We start from the raw sequence: 20001 nt of genomic DNA, 5'->3' as shown, positions 1-20001 counted from the left end.
GCTAGATGCAGTCCGTGTCCAATCCACTCATTAAGTTCAGCCGTTTTGACAGGTTTAGAGCCGCTATCTGACTCCATCACGTTCATTTGTAGCTAGCGTTAGCCTGTGGCCTGGCTTCCAGTAGAAAACACCCTCTCCTGAAATCATGAGACCAGGGAGCAAAGCAGGCGAAAGTCCGTTTGGAGGCCGCCAAGAGTCTACTTAATGTCGGGTGAAAGTTTGCCGAAGCTCCCTTAAGCCCGACTCCATCACGTTTGCTTGCAGTTATAGCCGCTAGCGTTAGCCTGCCGGTCTTCTGTTTGTTTGAATTCCTGATAACCATGTGACTTCATACGTAAGCACACTGACTGCTTTCTTAAAGGGGAATGAATAACCGAACAACAGAGTCAAAGCAGGATAAAAAGACTATATTTTCTTGTTTTATCAAAATTATCAAATTTATCGATATGGTCAAAATTACGTCGGTTATCATGAAGAATTTCGGTAACGGTAAATTTTCGGTATATCGCCCAGCTCTAACCTGTATATCTACGTATATTATAATGTGTTAACAATAGCTGCTGTACTATATCAATACGTTTCAGTGGAACACAAAATACTTTTTTTTTGTTGATATCATTTGCCATAGCAAGGAATTATTAAATGTCCTTTTGTCTAAAGCCGTGGTGGCCAAGCTATTCCACATAGGGCCGCAGTAGGTGCTGGATTTCATTCCTACCAAACAAGATGACATCTTTTCACCAATCTGGTGTCTCACAAGTGTAATCAGTTGATTGTAGTCAGGTGCTGCTTGTTTTAGCACAAAATTTATTGGTTAAACTGTCTGTGCTCGATTGGTAGAAACAAAAACCAGGACCCACAGCGGACCTTGAGGACAGGTTTGGACACCCACTGTCTAAAGGTTACTCGGGAGCACAATGGTCCGCACACACGCGGTTGCATATAAACGCCAACTAAAAGAGAGCAGTAACAGAAGTCATTCAATATGAATAAAGCGGCGCCACCTAGACATGTGCCGGTTACCGGTTAGCTATTTTTCATGTCCCAAAAATGCAGTGAGAAATGGAGCAGGAGCGCTCACCGCTTCCCCTTGGGTTGTTGCTATGTCTGTCAGTGACGCTACTCTGTGCTATAGACTAGAGTTGAAACAATGAATGAAGATGGTGAGCTTTTCTCTCTGTCAAAAACCCCCAAAATCGCTTATATGGGGGTATTTTCACTGCCGAAAAGAAGCAAACGGCCACGGATTAGAGGAAGGCAAGGCTTGCTTGCGGAGGGTGGCTGCAAAGGGGGGCGGCACCTCAAACTTGATTTCACATTTACGTGACCATCATCCGTCACTTTATACAAAATTGAAGGTAAGCAAATGCTGTCATTCACGTTTCCTGTAATTTACGTTTCCCACTAGCTACGAGAGTTTTTCTCCAGCATGTTTAGTGATAGTTAAACCAATACTTTGATTCACGTAACTAGCTTGTTAACGACGCAGATAATGTGGCTAGTTAGCATATCAAGACGGCTAACCGTGTTCCTCTCTACCATTGGCCAACTTTCCTAAAGTCTTCCGCGCTAGGGTACTTGCCACCAGTCCCGGATTGTGCGGGACAACCCGGAATATAGGAAGTTCCGATTGGTACCGCCGCTGCCGACGGAACCAATCGGAACTTACAATATCACGGGCTGTCCTGGACAATACAAGACTGTTGGCAACCTTAATTCTTTTGCCATTGTAAAAATCTGTTCAAAATAACATTTTCATAATAAAGCTTGTGGTGTTTTTTTTTCTCTCTGGTGACTTTCTGTGTTGAGAGGGTGTGTATAATGTGTAAATATGATACGAGTCACACTCTTGCTTTCCATTAATATTCAACTAATTAACTATTAATAGTAGTAGTGGACACATCCTCTCACCTCACCGCTCCAAACCTTACCCAGAAAAGGTGAACATGCTCACATTCCTGCATCATAACTTGGACTGAGTGAGAAATATGGAGAAAATGAGTAAGTCTCTAAAATGTTGAAGTGCCTGCAAAATATAGGTATATATTTTTTAAATTTTATTTAGAAGTGTTTACTTTTTTATGGAAAATAATCATTTTTGTTTTTGTTCTACATAATGTTGAGCTACTTGAGCTATGGCTGCAGGTATTAGTTCTATTTATGTTAATTTTATTCAAAATACATTATTTATTTTTTGTTAATTTATTTATTTTAACATTATAGTCATGTTGGTCTAATTTGCAAATATATTCAGAAAAATAAAATAATTCCGTTCAATAGAAAAAAGGTTGGTTTTTTTACATCTCAAAATAACAAATTTTAGCGCTATAATTGCAATACCATGATACCGTAAAACCGCGGTATTTTTGCTGACGGTTATCGTACCTTCAAAATCTCATATCGGCACATGCCTAGCGCCGCCACATGGCGGATGTCGCAAGGAACACCATTTACAGATGTGACCGTTACAGCACGAGCAGAAGTTTCAGGGGCGCACACTGTAAATCGGCATCGACAAGTTTTCCTGTCATTTTCACTGTTTATTTTATTCTTTATCAGTTTTGACATCAACCAGTATTCTGCGTACAAATTAGGTTAACAAGGGAATTTTTGTAGTTGTAACATGGATGCGAAGTGTCCCATTCATGACAAAACATATATATTAGAAAGAAGTTTAAAAAGCACAATCTACAGATAGTCATGTGTTTAAGGTAGGGGTCAGGAACCTTTTTGTTTTGTGAGCACTGTTTCTTTCGTGAACACATTTGAATGCCTCACACGGGAGGGAGAGCGTGATCAACCTCTGGTTTTACCAGGAGTTGCAATTGAAATATATCTTGAGAAAACAACAAAGAAAGTCTAACATCGTTACTTGGGATGTTACAATCGTTGTGCACTCACCAATTGAAAAATAACAAATATAACGGTGTGGCGCCGTGTATATTTCCTGGAAGTGGAAATCACGCAAGACAACCAGGGGGACGTGTGTGTAACAGTGGGTGAGACAGGCGGAACCTCGCCACGCACCCGTTGTATGAGTGGCGATAATTTTGACAGTCTAAAAAGTCACGAAAGTGAAAGCGATTCTGTACCCGCGCGACTTGGGGTACCACAAGGTTCCCTTTAGTGGTTTAATTTTACCCTATGCATTTTTTATATACTCCAATTCGCACAGCATCGAGTTGGGAGGGGTCAAACCCATTGCTGGCCGAGCAGTAACCGCTTCACACATCATCCACCTCCTTTTTCTTCTGTTGCATTTGCCCTTGGCAAACCAGCTCGTTGCATTACTGCCAACTAGTGGATTTCACCGTGAAGGAGTTTGTCAGCAACAATAACAAAAAAAAAAAAAAAAAAAAATTGTAATGTTACTGGTCGTGCATGTAGATGAAAAAATACTGGCACTGGCCATAACTTTAGTCGCAATAAGCGACCATTTGGTCGCAGTCTGGAGCCCCGAAGTGTCACTGCAAAAGTGCCCAATGTATTACTGCGGCAACGAGGGAGGCCTGACCAAACACATGAGTACCATACCTGCACAGAAATGACGTATACTCCAGAGTGGAGGTTGCTGTACTGAGCAATGACGTCTCGGTCCTCTGTGATCATCACTACATCCATTAGACCAGCTAGGTGGTTGTAGTACCACACTGCTGCAGAGTACACACACCTGTACACATAAACATGAAAAAAGTCATTGATGATTTGTGCCATTTGTGGAATGATGTGCAACAAATTTCCATTGTATTTAATTATACCACTTTTCTTAATGGTTGCATTGCATCCATACATTTTCTATAGCACTTTCTATAGCACAGACTTTCCAATCATAGGTAATGTTATATGTTTTCAGAGTTTTAGAATGCCAATTGACCCAAAATTCAAGTTTTAGGAGTTGTAGGATCATTTCAAGTGAGCAAATTATGGCATAATGAATCAAAAATTCCCAAGGGTACATGCAAATTTTGCTTTCTGTGTTTATTCGAACAATACAATCCCTATTTGATAGCCATCCAAAAGGGTGAATGCTGCAGTGGTTTGAAACAAAAAATGTCAGACAAAACATTTTTTGTACATCAACACAAAATAAAGTTGCAAACAAACAACAACAAAAAAACATCGAACATTCCTAATTCTACAAATCAACACTAAAAATTGAGCTATCTCAGCTGTGAATTTCTTACCTTTTTCGCCATCTCTCGACATTTTCTCTGTGTTCTGCAATGTTTGTTTCAGTGTCGTTGACTAACGCTAGGTTCAAACCACAGGTCTTAATGCACAATTCTGACTTTTTTTGTCATATCAGATTTTTTGGCGTACCCGTTCAAGTATTACACATGCACACTAATTCGCAGTCCGACACACACTGAGCACACTGACCCGCACGCGCAGAAGCATCAAAACAAATGACCACACATGCTGGCTCTATGTCATTCTTGGGTGATTATATTTTGATTTCCAAGAAGCAGACACAAATAACAGACATAAATGTTTCCATACGGCAGACATTAATCTACCGTTAGCTCCCACGAGAGCAATCAAACCTAATCCTAACCCTTCTACTACTGGTGCTGTTTACGATACTTTTTAGTGTAAAATGTAGATTTTTGTGTCTTTTGGTAATATCCTTGTACCGCTGGGTTATTCTGTAGCTTTATAGCCCTTAATAAGTAAATATAAAAATAAATATTTTTACAACCCTGATCTTTTTTACCTGATTCCAATCTTCTAAATATGATGTGATCAGGCCTGATCAAATCTGGGACATCCCTAGTAAAAATGCTTCAGTAGTAACTCACCTGGTCTGCCACTGCTCTTGACTTTCCCCAATCTCCCGCAGGCAGAAGGAATATTCTTGAAATTCATTGGCAAACAGAACACTGTCATGTCGGGGATCCTTAAGCAGGTTTCGCAGGCGGTTATATTGTCTGCTTAGAGAAATATTCACAACAACAGACAAAAAGAAAAGGGTGAACACACAAGCGACAACGCAAAGGAAATGAGCATGACTTCTTGATCAAAAAACATTAGGAGGTTACGACGCATGGTTCAGAGGATTGGGCACATCGAAAAACTAGAAGAGTTGGAAAGTTCTTCAAGCACCAAGGTCAAGATATAGAGCAGAGGGGGCGAAGCTTTCAAGATTGGGAATTTGAGCAAAGACTTATAACGGTTCAGCAGTCCACCTCATACTGCAACATTATGTAAATGAGTTGTGTACTTCTCATCACTATTGGGTACATGAAGCAAGACAAAGTAAATGAGCTATAAATAGATGCAAAGCATTCAGTATTTTGGTAAATGTCTTATGTCCGTGGGGCTATATTAACTTAGCAAAGAAACAGAAAAAACAAAAATGAAACAGTGAAAAAAACATTCTGCAGTCCCACTCAATTGATCATTGAGCAATTGATTGTCACTGAAACTTAAATTTTACTGGTTGTGGCAATATAAACAGACAATTGCATGAATCTTTCTGATTCGGGTCACAAGAAAGTGGATCACAAGTTTACCAAGCGAGGTCACATGGGATCAAGTGTCAAGATTTTAGAGTCGAGGCAAGCAGAGTAAAATGGTTTTCAAGCCGAGTCGCACCAAGTCACAATTTGACCGTGCCAAGTACAGTAATAACAACAACAACAAAATCTTCGGCGGCACAGTGGTTATCATGTCCACCACATAGTACTGAGAACAGGGGTTCAATCCCAGGCATAAGCCTTCCTGTGGGAATTTGCACGTTCTCCCTGTGCGGGTTTTCTCCGGCTACTCTGTTTTTTTGTTATTTTTTGTGGTCAGGACTCAAGAGATCTGTTGACTGTGCTGGCCACTCCATTACAGATAGAATACCAGCTGCCTGATTCTTTATTAAATAGTTCTTGCATAATTTAGAGGTGTGCTTTGGGTCACTGTGATGTTGTAGGATGAGATCGACTCCAATCAAGCGTTGTCCACAGGGTATGGCATGGTGTTGCAAAATGGAGTGATAGCCTTCATTTAAAATTCTGCTGATCTTGTACAAATCTCCCACTTTACCAGCACCAAAGCAACACCAGACCATCACATTACCTTTACCATTGTTGACAGATGACATCAGGCACTCTTCCAGCATCTTTTCAGTTGTTTTGTGTGTCACAAATGTTCTTTTCTTATATCCAAAGTCCAAACACCTCAAACTGATTCGTCTGCCCATAACACTTTTTTCCAATCTTCCTCTGTCCAATGTCTGCATTCTTTTGCCAATATTAATTGTTTCCTTTTATCATCCAGTCCTTTGCCACGCTGCCCTAAAAACCAGCATCCCGGAGTCGTCTCTTCACTGTCGGCATTGACACTGGTGTTTTACGGGTACTATTTAATGAAGCTGCTAGATGAGGACCTGCAAGGGATCTATTTCTCAAACTAGAGATTCCTATGTACTTGTCTTTTTGCTCGGTTGTGCAGCAGGGCCTCCCGCTTCTCTTTCTACTCTGGTTAGATCTTGTTTGTGCTGCTCTCTGCAGGGAGTGGCACACAGAGTTATAGAAAATCTTCAATTTCTTGGCAATTTCTCTTATGAAATAGCCATAATTCCAAAGAACAAATTGTCAACTTTCACGTGAAAGTTGTCTTTTTCTGGCCATTTTGAGAGTTTAATCAAACCCACAAAGGTGATTCTCCAGATACCCAACTAGCTCAAATGAAGATCAGTTTTACAGCTTCTCTAACCACCTAAACGGTTTTCAGCTGTGCCAGCACAATTGCACAAGGTTTTCTATTCATCTATTATCCTTCTAAGGCAACTAGCAAGCACAATGTACCATTAGATCACTGGAGTGATGTTTGCTGTACATGGGCCTCTTTACAAAACTACGTAGCTATTGCATTAAAACCGGACGTTTCCAGCTAGAATAGTCATTTAGTTTGATTAATGTTATTTCCATTAAAAAAAAAAAAAAAAAAAACTGTACTTTTCTTTCAAAAAGGAGGAAATTTCTAAGTGACCCCAAACTTTTGAATGGTAGAGTATATTTTTATAAACGTTAAGCCTGAATGATATTGGAAAAAATTTACATTGCGATATACTCACCGACCACTTTATTAGGTACACCATGCTAGTAACGGGTTGGACCCCCTTTTGCCTTCAGAACTGCCTCAATTCTTCATGGCATAGATTCAACAAGGTGCTGGAAGCATTCCTCAGAGAGTTTGGTCCATGTTGACATGATGGCATCATGCAGTTGGTGCAGATTTGTAGGCTGCACATCCATGATGCGAATCTCCCGTTCCACCACAACTCATTGTCATTAGTGACGCACGATAATACATTTTTCAAGCGATACCGATAACCGATAATTTCCTCCTCATTCCAACTGATAACCGATGATGGCAAGCCGATAATTCTACTAAAAGATTGATGTAAAATTTTAAAGTATACACAAGAGAAAATTTTACTGTGCAAAAATATAATTTATTGCTCTTTTTTTTCAACATCAAATATGAACAAGTAGTAAATTCCAACATCTAAATAATGACAGATTGTCTGAGATTGTGTTATGGTAAACGTTTGGCAACAATTACTTACAGAGTAAATACTTAAGTTGCACAAAAATGCCTTTAAAAGTAAGCCATTCCTAACATATATAACATTACTACACTGCAAAAACACACCTCCTTAAAACTAGTCAGTTTTAAGTGTAAATCTATTGGAAATAAGTGAAATTATCTGACAGCGCTTGAAGTGTATTTTTCTCAGATTTCTTGGAAGAAAAATAAGCTTAACAGCCTTATTTTAAGCAACAAATTAATATACCTAATCCTAAAAAAAGGGGAAATGTGAATTTTGAATTTTTTTTTTCTTCTGTTTTGCCCTATAATGTTTATCACTGGTTATTGCACTTGGAAGGAAGAAGGAAAGATTTTGAATAATATGTGTGGTTACAGAATATTATTATTTCATTACAACAGGAATGTGAATATTTAAATTGATAAGTGTCATTAAGTGCCAATAAGTTTTGATTATCTACTGTGACTGTAATTGAGCACACAAATAAGTTAAATAATTTGAAAAGTGATTGCCAATGTTATGTGCTTTGTTGCACACTGTGAAAATGATTAACTCAAAAGAGGGAGATGTCATGTATCCATTCTGCAGCGCTTTGTTTACATTTGCGGCACTCACGACACTTGCTTCACAACAGTTAAGCTGATACAAGGCATTAATTTTTGGCCGGAGTTGGAGCTCGCATCCCCGTGCGTGTTGTTTTGTGCCTGATTTTTTTTTAAAGCCAAAAATAAAGGCAGCGTTACAAAGTTATCTGACCTCTCGTCATTTTACATACTGAATGCATTACTGACTGGCTGACTTCTTGTGTGTTTTTCTGCGTGTTTAAATTATTTACGCTTGCTTACTTGACATCACTTGTCCAAATGTCCGTGGTGAAACTGATGTTTTTCATGAAGAATGGTGGTCGTACAAACTGCATTATTTTTTTTATCCGGGGCTTTGTCTCTCGTCTCGGCAGCGGCAGCTACGTTCGTACCGGATAATCCGCCCGCCCCGGCCGGTTCACCACGGCATATTCGGGGCCTGGCTCTGCTCCGGACGGAGGCGCACGCCTCGCATCCCGCATGCCATGGGGGAACGCTCTAGAAACTGGGGTGTTCACCGCTTGTCCCGCCGCCAGGGAACCGGGCTCGGCCCGCCCCGCCTGGGGTAAGGCGGCGGCCTGCCGGTGTTCAGCACAACACCGGCCAGAGGTGCGGGCTCCGTCGGAAGACGGCTACTTGTCGACTATCGGTCTCGTGCCGGTGTTTAGCCTTAGATGCGAGTTTACCACCCGCTTTGGGCTGCATTCCCAAACAACCCGACTCCGGGAAGGCTGCAGCGTCTCTGTATAGTCACAAGCCCCGTATCTTAGCTTAGTTTGGGTTTACAATAGCTTTAGCATTCCCGCTAGCAGCAGTCTCGTATTCGTTCCAAAAATCTTTGTGATGCAGTTTTAAATGGCTGCTGGGTTAGTGGTGTTGAATGACTTCCGCCTTTCCGCCTCGTGGAACTTCTGCAGTGCATGTTTCGCAGATGGCGAGAGCGTCGTTTTTTTTTCACCCACGATAAATCCAGCAAAGCAAGTAACAGCCGCCTTAGTCTACAACTGCTTCTTGTAGTGTAACTCTGCCTCCTTAACCCCTCCTCCCTAAGGGGCTTCAGAGAAGGGAAGGGTTGAGGAGGCGGTGTGCTGAATTCTTCGGTTGCGCACATTTGGAAGCTAAATCAAGTATATAATTATCGGATTGCATTATCGGTTGAATTTTTTTATTATCTGGATTATCTATGTGACGTCATAATAGCAATTATCGGCCGATAATTATCGGTGACCGATATTATCTTGCACCTTTAATTGTCATGTTCAAGAAACCAGTCTGAGATGATTCCAGCTTTATGACATGGCACATTATCCTGCTGAAAGTAGCCATCAGAAGTTGGGTACATTGTGGTCATAAAGGGATGGACATGGTCAGCAACAGTACTCAGGTAGGCTGCGGCGTTCCAACGATGCTCAATTAGTACCAAGTGGCCCAAAGAGTGCCAAGAAAATATTCCTCACACCATTACCCCACCACCACCAGCCTGACCTGTTGATACAAGGCAGGATGGATCCATGCTTTCATGTTGTTGACGCCAAATTCTGACCCTACCATCCGAATGTCGCAGACTCATCAGACCAGGCAACGTTTTTCCAATCTTCTATTGTCCATTTCGATGAACTTGTGCAAATTGTAGCCTCAGTGTCCTGTTCTCAGCTGAAAGGAGTGGCACCCGGCGTGGTCTTCTGCTGCTGTAGCCCATCTGCCTCAAAGTTCGACGTACTGTGAGTTCAGAGATGCTCTTCTGTCTACCTTGGTTGTAACGGGTGGTTATTTGAGTCACTGTTGCCTTTCTATCAGCTCGAACCAGTCTGGCCATTCTCTGTCCTCTATCCTCTGACCTCTGGCATCAACAAGACATTTCCGCCCACAGAACTGCCGCTCACTGGATATTTTTTTTTTTTCCGGACCATTCTCTGTAAACCCTAGAGATGGTTGTGCGTGAAAATCCCAGTATATCAGCAGTTTCTGAAGTATTCAGACCAGCCCTTCTGGCGCCAACAACCATGCCACGTTCAAAGTCACTAAAATCACCTTTCTTCCCCATACTGATGCTCGGTTTGAACTGCAGGACATTGTCTTAAACCATGTCTACATGCCTAAATGCACGCAGTTGCCACCATGTGATTGGCTGATTAGAAATTAAATGTTAACGAGCAGTTGGACAGGTGTACCTAATAAAGTGGCCGGTGAGTGTATATCTCCGAGGCTCCACACTTACTTTTTGCATTGGTTGTACTGGTGCACCTAACTTTCTTCTTTAAGTGCACCAGCACAAAATGTAGGCGCACCCACATTTTTCATTACATCACCTTTAACGCCATACTTTTAATCACTCTCCATAACTTTCAGTCCACTCAGTCAGTCTACTCAAATTCACTCACGCTTTGTCACTCATGCTACTGACAGCAGCCTCAAGACAACAAAAATTTATTAAACGATGATTGACACATTCTTGCCTTTGATCGTAAAGCCAGATCAAAGTTTCAAATCTGTCAATCATCGTTAACTTTCTCTAGCTAACTCCAGCTGCACTATAAGAGTGTGTGACAATATCTCGATACGGTGATATATCGCTATATTTTGCAACCTGATCAGTTATCAATACGCTCCCGCCAAGTACCGATACTCATATTTGACATGTTGGCCATACAATGGAGTATAGATGCTGTAAACTGCTCATTCAATTTTTGTTGAGCAATTCTTTGGCGGTCCACTAGGAGCGCTCAAGAGTGGTAGTTAAGGTAGAGTGCGTGCAAGTCGTCTAGAGAAGAAGAGAGGAAGCTAATGATCTCTGAAAAATATGACTGTCCAGCATTTTTCAGCTCCTGGTTGTATTTGCAAAGACTCTCTTTGTAGATGTCATAATTTTTTTTTTTAAAAAAACAGGAGTTTGTTTTTTCGCCATCTGCGTTCTGCTCATTTGCAATCTTGCTTTTGCCCCAATCGAAGAAAACGAAATCGCTGGTATGGGAATACTTCGGCTACAGAAAAGTTACAGATGGCCGAGGCTCAGATAAAGAGCGCCAACTGACATGTTAAATATGTTTGCGGAGGGTGGCTGCCGAGGAGACAATACCTCCAATATGATTTCACATTTATACAAAATTAAAAGTGAGCGAACACTGTCATGAACGTTTTCCACAAGCTGTGAGAGTTTACTCCACAGTGTTTAGTGTGCTTAGCGGTGGGAAAACATGTGTTTTTCTCTCTCTAGCAACTGCCTGTGTATATATGTAAACATGATACGAGTCATACACACATGCTTTTTATGTCATACCGCCACATGAATAGTTGGGAGACGATCCAAATGTGACTAAAAACTGAATGCAATGATGTGGAAGTGGCAAATTTAACAACTATATTCAAGATAGAACGTAGATGACGGATCCAAATTAAAACGGGAAAAAATGTCTATTTTGAGGGAAAAATACAGTCACCTCCAAAAGTATTGAAACAGCAAGTTCATTTTCTTTGTTTTATACTGAAGACATTTGTGTTTTTAAAAAGATGAATATGACACAAAAATTCTGAATTCCAGCTTTTATTTTGTGGGTTTTTTTCCTTATGGTGGGTTTTCAACCTAGGAAAGATGACTTTTTCCTTGAACCCACCCACTTTTCAACTGAGCAAATATAGTGGAACATGTCACTGATAGGTATTAGGTATTATCTAGTTGCCAATGTGTTACCTTTTACCTTTTTGACAGCTTGCAGAGTTAGTAAATAGATCGTGGTTTTGTCTTTCATTTGTGAGAACAGCATTTTCTGTTCAGAAAACATGAAGACAAGAGAGCCTTCTATGGGAGAAAAGCAAACCATTATAAAGCTGGGAAAAGAGAGAAATCGATCAAAGATTAGCCATAGCTGCCTCTAGCAGCCGGCGCACACACACAGACACACCCGCAACAATAGCACGTCTCTTGCTCTTCTGCACCTCCCTTACCTGTAAGTCACGCGCTGTATCATAACCCGATTCGTTAAAATATGGTATTTAAACTTAGAAAACTGTGTATTTCTTAATAAATATTTCAGTCTACTTTGTGGGCACACGCGGCTTATAGGCAGGAGAGGCTTATGTATGTACAAAATGCTTTTTCCTTTAAAAATGTACTGGGTGAGGCTTTTAATCCGGGGCGCTCAATGGTCCGGAAATTACGGTATCTTGCGGTCTTTAATATCTCCTGCCATTTTTGTCCATTATTGTTGGCTCAGTGGGCACTCATGAGCGCAGGTGTGTGTTTGTGTGTGACAGACGTGCATGGGCTGGGCGCACCGCCGCCCGCCACTCCCCGCCGCTGGAGCCGCGGGTCGCCCCATGGGACAATTGTGAAATACGGAATAAACTGTGTTCCGTATTGGTTCAATACAGAACGCAACTGTTAATTCCCAATTACGGAACGATTTCGTATTTCAACGGACGGGTGGCAAGCCTAGTTGGCCTTGTACCTGAAGCTCAGATATTCATCAGTCATTGCTGGAGAACTAGTCACAGTGGGGAGGACAAGTATTTGATACACTGCCGATTTTGCTGGTTTTCCCACTTGCAAGCCATGTAGAGGTCTGTAATTTGTATCATAAGTTCTCTTCAACTGTGAGGGACGGAATCTAATACAAAAATTCAGAAAATCACATTGTATAATTTTTAAATAATAAATTTGTATTTAACTGCATGAAATAAGTATTTGATACATTACCAACTAGTAAATATTTTGGCTCTTAGTTCTTTTTTAAGAACCCCTCCTGTTCTCCACTCATTACCGGAAGTAACTGCACCTCTTTGAACTTGTTACCTGTATAAAAGACACCTATGCACATGCTCAAACAAACAAACTCCAACTTCTCCACAATGGCCAAGATCAAAGAGCTGTGTAAGGACATCAGGGATAAAATAATAGACCTGCACAAGGCTGGGATGGGCTACAGGAAAATAAGCAAGCAGCTTGGTGAGAAGGTAACAACTGTTGGAGCGATTATTAGAATATGGAAGAAGTTCAAGTTGACGGTCAATCTGCCTCGTGCTGGGGCTCCATGCAAGATCTCAACTCGTGGGGCATCACTGATCATGAGGAAGATGAGGGATCAGCCCAGAACTACACGGCAGGACCTGGTCAATGACCTGAAGAGAGCTGGAACCACAGTCTCGAAGAAAACCATCAGAAACACATTACGCCATCATGGATTAAAATCCTACAGCGCACGCAAGGTCCCGCTGCTGAAGCCAGTGCATGTCCAGAAACGTCTGAAGTTTGCCACTGACCATCTGATTGATCCAGAGGAGCAATGGGAGAAGGTCATGTGGTCGGATTAGACCAAAATGGAACTTTTTGGTCTAAACTCGGCTCGTCATGTTTGGAGGAAAAAGAAGGATGAGTACAACCCCAAGAACACCATCCCAACCGTGAAACATGGAGGAGGAAACATCATTTTTTTGGGGCTGCTTCTCTGCCAAGGGTACAGGACGACTGCACCATATTGAGGGGAGGATGGATGGGACTATGTATCGCCAGATCTTGGCTGACAACCTCCTTCCTTCAGTGAGAGCCCTGAAGATGGGTTGTGGCTGGGTCTTCCGGCATGACAACGACCAAAAGCACACAGCCAAGGCAACTAAAGAGTGGCTCCGTAAGAAGCATCTTAAGGTCCTGGAGTGGCCTAGCCAGTCACCAGATCTGAACCCGATAGAAAATCTATGGAGGGAGCTGAAAGTCCGTGTTGCCGGCAGCAGCCCCGAAACCTGAAGGCTCTGGAGATCTCCAAGGAGAAGTGGGCCAAAATCCCTGCTGCAGTGTGTGCAAACCTTGTCAAGGACTACAGGAAACGTTTGGTATCTGTAATAGCAAACAAAGGTTTCTGTACCAAATATTAAGTTTGATTTTTGTGATGTATCAAATACTTATTTCATGCAATTAAATGCAAATTTATTATTTAAAAATCATACTACTTGATTTTCTCTTTTTTTGTACTAGATTCCGTCCCTCACAGTTGAAGAGAACTTATGATACAAATTACAGACCTCTAAATGCTTTGCAAGTGGGAAAACCAACAAAATCAGCAGTGTATCAAATACTTGTTTTCCCCACTGTATGTCATTTAGCGACCAGTTTACCTAAAAACATTCATCTGCTATAACAGTATATTTTCATGTAATTCGTGAAGAAAACATGCGTGTTAAAAAGAAAATCAAACAAGGACCGTTCCAATTAGAATAGAGAATCAGTGAACAGACTGCATGGGTTTTATCTTCAAAAGACCTCACTGGACAGTGGCAGCTCCTTGGAGAGGAGTGTAAGGACAAACCTCCAGTATTTTTTGGAGTATGAGCTGCTACTTCTCTCTGTTTGTGCTCTGCGCTTTTTATATAAATCACAATTTCCGCACCCCCCCCCCCCCCCCTTTTCAACAGAACAGAACAGAACTTTATTGTCATTGTCAGCAAAACATTGTCAATATATCCTAGATGAGCTCGGGCCAAAAAAAGCAGATGTTTCTGTGTGTTGTTGATAAATGATTCTGGCTTTGCATCATAGAGTTTTAAATGGCACCTATGGTTGTAGCGTCGAACTGTAGTCACTGTCATTGGTTTTCTGAAGTGTTCCTAAGCCCGTATGATGATGTCCTTCACACACTGATGTCATTTTTTTGGTGCAGTGCCTCCTGAGGGGTGAAAGGGCATGAGTAGGGAAGTCCCGTCGCATATTTCTGTGCCGAATCTGAGTCACCGGATTTTAAGAATCTGCCGATACAGAGTCCCGATCCGATACCCCCCCAAAAAATTGTTTTTTTTGCTTATTTTAAAGCGTATTACAACACCTGAGGAAATGCTAATATTCCATCATTTATCCATAAACGCATGCCTTTTGGATTCATATCATGCCACTTTGTGTAATTACACACAAGAAAATGATAGAAATTTGGATCGATTGTCAAGCTAAAACGACCGGCGCCCGAGATCCCGGAAATCTAGCATATTGTGCGCGTGACGACACAACAAGGAAACAACCGGCTCAGTGCTTAGTACTGAATGGCGGCGAAGATAGCGGACAATTTTGTTTATAGTTGCAGCGACGAATCCGACGGAATGAACGTTCTTCTAATGGCAACAAGGAGAGTTATGAACCTTTCTTTGGTGTTTTGGGTTATCAATTTGAGCTCAAACAAAAGTCAATGCAAGCTAATGAAAGGATCATTGAGGGGAGCAATCACACTGATGAAACACCGGCAACACATCGAGTGGGAAACACCGAATGGTTTGTTTTGCATTTCTTTTTGTGAAGCTGATACACCGAGACCGCAAAATAATGTATAGAATAATTATCACTTATTGTGCTATCATAGGTTTTCGCTCTGCCAACAGATACAAATATGAATGGGATTAGAGGATTCGTTCTATATATTTTACGAGCAATAATTTATACATGTGTCCAGTCCTATATCCAATGCGTGATGTTTTTTTAGTATAAAAGAGTACTCACACTGGCTTGGCTGCTCCGCTCCTTTGGTTAGCCTGGGGTAGTGGGGTGGTCTCATTAGAGCCAGTCATCGTCCTTTTTCTTGATATCTCGGGACATTTAGGTGGCTGCGCGTGTATGGTGGGCACCGCATCTGCTTTCAGCAGCAATTTCTTAGCAAAACCTGATTTCATTTGTCCATAGTTCGAATAGCTTTCAGGTGTAAAATGTGCACCACACAAAACTGTGCCGGAGGCTGGGTCTGCAAAATTAGCCCTCTTAGCACGGACGAACTTTACTCATTGTCTGCGTAGTCCAGCTCTTTTTCTCGCGTTTGGGAACTCATGGGTACTACATTGCGACAAATGGCTATTTGTACACCACATAGCACGACAGGTTTGAACCATTTTAGCGATTTTTTGATAAAACACGAACGCAACTCTCTCGTCGATAAACAACGATGGCACCTGCCTCGACATTTTGTTTCCTTGTTGTGACGACTCCACCCCATTCGGCTGTTTCCGGAATACTTTCGGAAATGTTCGTAAAGTTTGTAATTTATACATGTCCAACAAGAGTCACAGCTAAGGTAGATAAACAGAAGTATTTAATAAAGCCAAGCATTTTTCGACTACAGTACTTTATTCTTGTTCAAAAATGATTTGGTTGGACAGTTATGTTTAAAACTGATCATAATATAACCTAACATTTGAAGTGCTTAAAACCATTTATTAATATATATATATATATATATACATATATATATATATATACATACATTATTTATGTATATATATTTAAATCATACTTTGGGGAAAAGGTGAGAAAAAAAAACATGGCTTATATGTATCTCGTTCCAATGCTAAATCTGAATAAATACATTGAGCACACACACACAAAAAAATAAAAATTTGGGGGGCGGGGTGCACGACTTCGCGGTTTTTCACTTATCGCGGCGGGTTCTGGTCCCCATTAACCGCGAAAAACAAGGGATCACTGTACACTGGTCATTGAGAGTCATCCAAAGTCCTTCCAAGTCATCTAGTGAAAATTTCTTTAAAAATATAATATATATATCTATATATATATATCTATATATATAGATATATATATATATTTTTTTTTAATATCGCAATATAATATCGCAAACCCCCAAAAAATCGCAGCAATAGCTTTTTCCAATATCGTTCTATGAACCTGAAACAGCGCCAGAAGCGTCTGACCTGGGCTACAGAGAAGCAGCACTGGACTGTTGCTAAGTGGTCCAAAGTACTTTTTTCAGATGAAAGCAAATTTTGCATGTCATTCGGAAACCAAGGTGCCAGAGTTTGGAGGAAGACTGGGGAGAAGGAAATGCCAAAATGCCTGAAGTCCAGTGTCAAGTACCCACAGTCAGTGATGGTCTGGGGTGCCATGTCAGCTGCTGGTGTTGGTCTAATTACTGTGTTTTATCAAGGGCAGGGTCAATGCAGCTAGCTATCAGAATATTTTGGAGCACTTCATTCTTCCATCTGCTGAAAAGCTTTATGGCGATGAAGATATCATTTTTCAGCACGACCTGGCACCTGCTCACAGTGCCAAGTCCACTGGTGAATGGTTTACTGACAATGGCATTACTGTACTCAATTGGCCTGCCAACTCTCCTGACCTGAACCCCATCGAGAATCTGTAGGATATTGTGAAGAGGAAGTTGAGAGACACCAGACCCAACACTGTGGATGAGCCTAAGGCCGCTATCAAAGCATCCTGGGCCTCCATAACACCTCAGCAGTGCCACAGGATGATTGCCTCGATGCCACGCCGCATTGAAGCAGTCATGTCTGCAAAAGGATTCTCGACCAAGTATTGAGTGCATAGCTGATATAATTAATTGAAGGTTTACTTTTTTTGTATTAAAAAACTAATTTTTTGAGATAGGGATTTTTGTTTTTTCTTGACTTTTTTTGCCAAAATCATCAACATTAAAACAATAAAAGGCTTGAACTACTTGAGTTGTGTGTAATGAATCTAAAATATATGAAAGTCTAATCTAATGTTTATCAGTAAATTACAGGAAATACTGAACTTTATCACAACATGCTATCTTTTTTTGAGAAGGACGAGTATAAAAAAAAAAAAAATTATCGGGATTTTATAAGGGAACGACTTTGAATTTTTTTATGCCACTGCTCATGGAGACTCATACATGGGGAGAACAAATATTTGATACACTGCCAATGAGTATTTGATACACTGAGTGGGGATAATAAGTATTTGATACACTGTGTGTGTGCAGTGTATAAAATACTTGTTCTCCCCACTGTATATGGCTAAGGTAGGTGCCTGTTTTGGTTTTACGTCGGTAGCAGCTTTGGTTTTGAAAATATTTGAATTTGAAGTTTTTGAAAATAGGCCCCCTAAGGATCGGTCCCGTATCCTGTGTCCTGTCAAGTATTATGAAGTCCATGCTGCGGTACCCTTTGTTCTGTTCGTGCAGCCAACAGCCAAACACCTTTTCTTCACGTTGTTTTTCGAGTGAAATCTGTGTATTAAACTACTTTACAAAGCAGGGCAGCAGAATGGGAGGCTGGGAGCTAGTTGCAGATCGCCACCCAAACTTCTGGAAATATAGACCAACCTACCACAACACAAAGCAACCTACAGGAACAAGTGTAGGAAAAAAATACACAATATTGTCCTTTTTTAAAAAATCCAGAGTAAAATCTGTGTCTGTAAGTGTCAACTCACGTGTAAACAACATTGCCTAAGAAATTGTGGGTATAACTGACGTCACGAGTAATGGTCCATCTGAAATACTCGTATTTGGCTAGACTAAAACTGTTGCAGAATTTTAAAATGCCTGCTCACAGTATGTTGTCAACCTCCTTGATTTTATTTACGTTTTTTTCCACAAAATTATACATCATTTTAAAAAAATCACATTGTTAAACTAGATTTTTTCAGATGGAATGCACTTGATCCAAAACTCCCCAATCCTTTAACAATCTAAACAGCTGCTGTAAATTGAAAAAAAGTCAGTGCACGTACCTGCGTCCTTTGCAGTGATGGACAGCTTGGCAGGCTGTCTGAGTGAAGACGATACCCTGCAGCTCTCTGAACTCCAAGATTTCCTGGTAGTCAACCACCACTCCGACATCAGGCACCACATAGTGGGTTAAATCTCCAGGCAACACCTTGCCATCTGAAAAAGGTGGAAGAGATTCAGAAGATTAACATTTCCCTTTCTATCCCTGCCACTTGCTGATTTAGTAGTACGTTGCAATAAAACATTAATTCCATTCATTTTCTTCAAGTTGTCTTCAAGTTGTCTGAACACCACACAGCGTATCAGACACAGAAAATCATTAACGTTCTAAAACAATACTTTTTCATCCAAAACATATTGGATGGCTATATATTGGAATGTTTGTTAGTGTAAATATAAATGCTTGTTTCTATTGCACAGTGCATATATTTTATCATTTTTATTTTTATACTGTAAATATAAATGCTTGTTTTTATTGTACAGTGCATATGTTTTATAATTTTTATACTTTGTAGAAATAGCACTGCAGCACGTACGGTGCTATTATCAATTTAATGAAAATGGGTTATTCCAGGAACAGTAACGATGTAAAGTAATACATTTAGCTGTTATGCTGCTCTGCTAATGCATGACCGTGTGTTTGTGTGCGGTCCATAAATAAAAACCCATCTGCTCCACGATTCAGCTCCCACTTACTGTTGTCACAACCGGCTTGACACAGAGAACTGTAGCATGGAACTCGCTCCCTCACGTAATGTTCGCGGACAACACGGACCTTTCGGCCGCGGCTGCTCTTCAAATGCAGAATTTTTTCAGTTTTAATCATCTTGTGGAATTAAGACAGATCCATTTGCATATCTCTGTTACCCTCCAATAGCTCTACTACTGTAAAGCGTGAAAACACTGTTGGAAAAACATTAGCTTAATTTAGAGGAAGTGCAACGAAATGACGTCACAACCCAACGTGAAAACGTATGGATGCGTTCACGTACTAGCGGACATATCTGTACAAGGCAAGAGTCAGTAGATAAAATAAATATAGAATTTGACCGAAATTCGTGTGTTTATTTTTTTATATACCACTTGTCTTTGTTAAAAAAAAAAAAAAAAAAGGAAAGAAAAGGAAAGGGAAAAAAAAGCAATGCAAGCCCAATTCTAAGACACCTTGAGCACGTTAAAGAGCATATGACACCAGAAAAAAAGTCTTAAATGGCATTATTATGTGAATTAGAATCATATTTTGAGACGATTCGACTATATACAACAATTTAGCAAAGCGCAGATGACGAGAAATTAGTCTTTTAATCTGCCGGTTAGCCACGCCTACCATTATAGGGTTTTAGCGTCCCCAACAGGTGGATGACGTCAGCGGTAGACTGGGCTCATCGGTTTTACTATTCAG

The 20001-nt window shown here is 40.7% G+C and overlaps 1 protein-coding gene across 3 annotated transcripts in view; it reads right to left on the bottom strand.

The window, feature by feature from the left end:
• The window catches only part of LOC130920485 (DIS3-like exonuclease 1), a 66879-nt gene extending 47334 nt beyond the window's left edge, over window positions 1–19545 (bottom strand). The window contains exons 1-4 of one of the 3 annotated variants that reach the window (XM_057843757.1): window positions 19296–19545; window positions 18602–18755; window positions 4800–4931; window positions 3535–3670 (exon numbers count right to left, since the gene is read on the bottom strand). In XM_057843757.1, the coding sequence (XP_057699740.1) occupies window positions 3535–3670; window positions 4800–4931; window positions 18602–18755; window positions 19296–19425 (552 nt within the window). In that variant the 5' untranslated portion in view covers window positions 19426–19545. Of the gene's footprint in view, window positions 1–3534; window positions 3671–4799; window positions 4932–11822; window positions 11882–18601; window positions 18756–19295 lie in introns of those variants that run through there. The other 2 variants (XM_057843766.1, XM_057843774.1) reach the window with 2 other exon arrangements.
• Between the last annotated feature and the right edge of the window lie 456 nt (window positions 19546–20001).

The sequence above is a fragment of the Corythoichthys intestinalis genome, chromosome 1, assembly GCF_030265065.1.
Source record: "Corythoichthys intestinalis isolate RoL2023-P3 chromosome 1, ASM3026506v1, whole genome shotgun sequence".
NCBI lineage: Eukaryota > Metazoa > Chordata > Actinopteri > Syngnathiformes > Syngnathidae > Corythoichthys > Corythoichthys intestinalis.
Note: the sequence above shows the minus strand (reverse complement) of the source record. Positions and strands in the feature narration are given on the sequence as shown.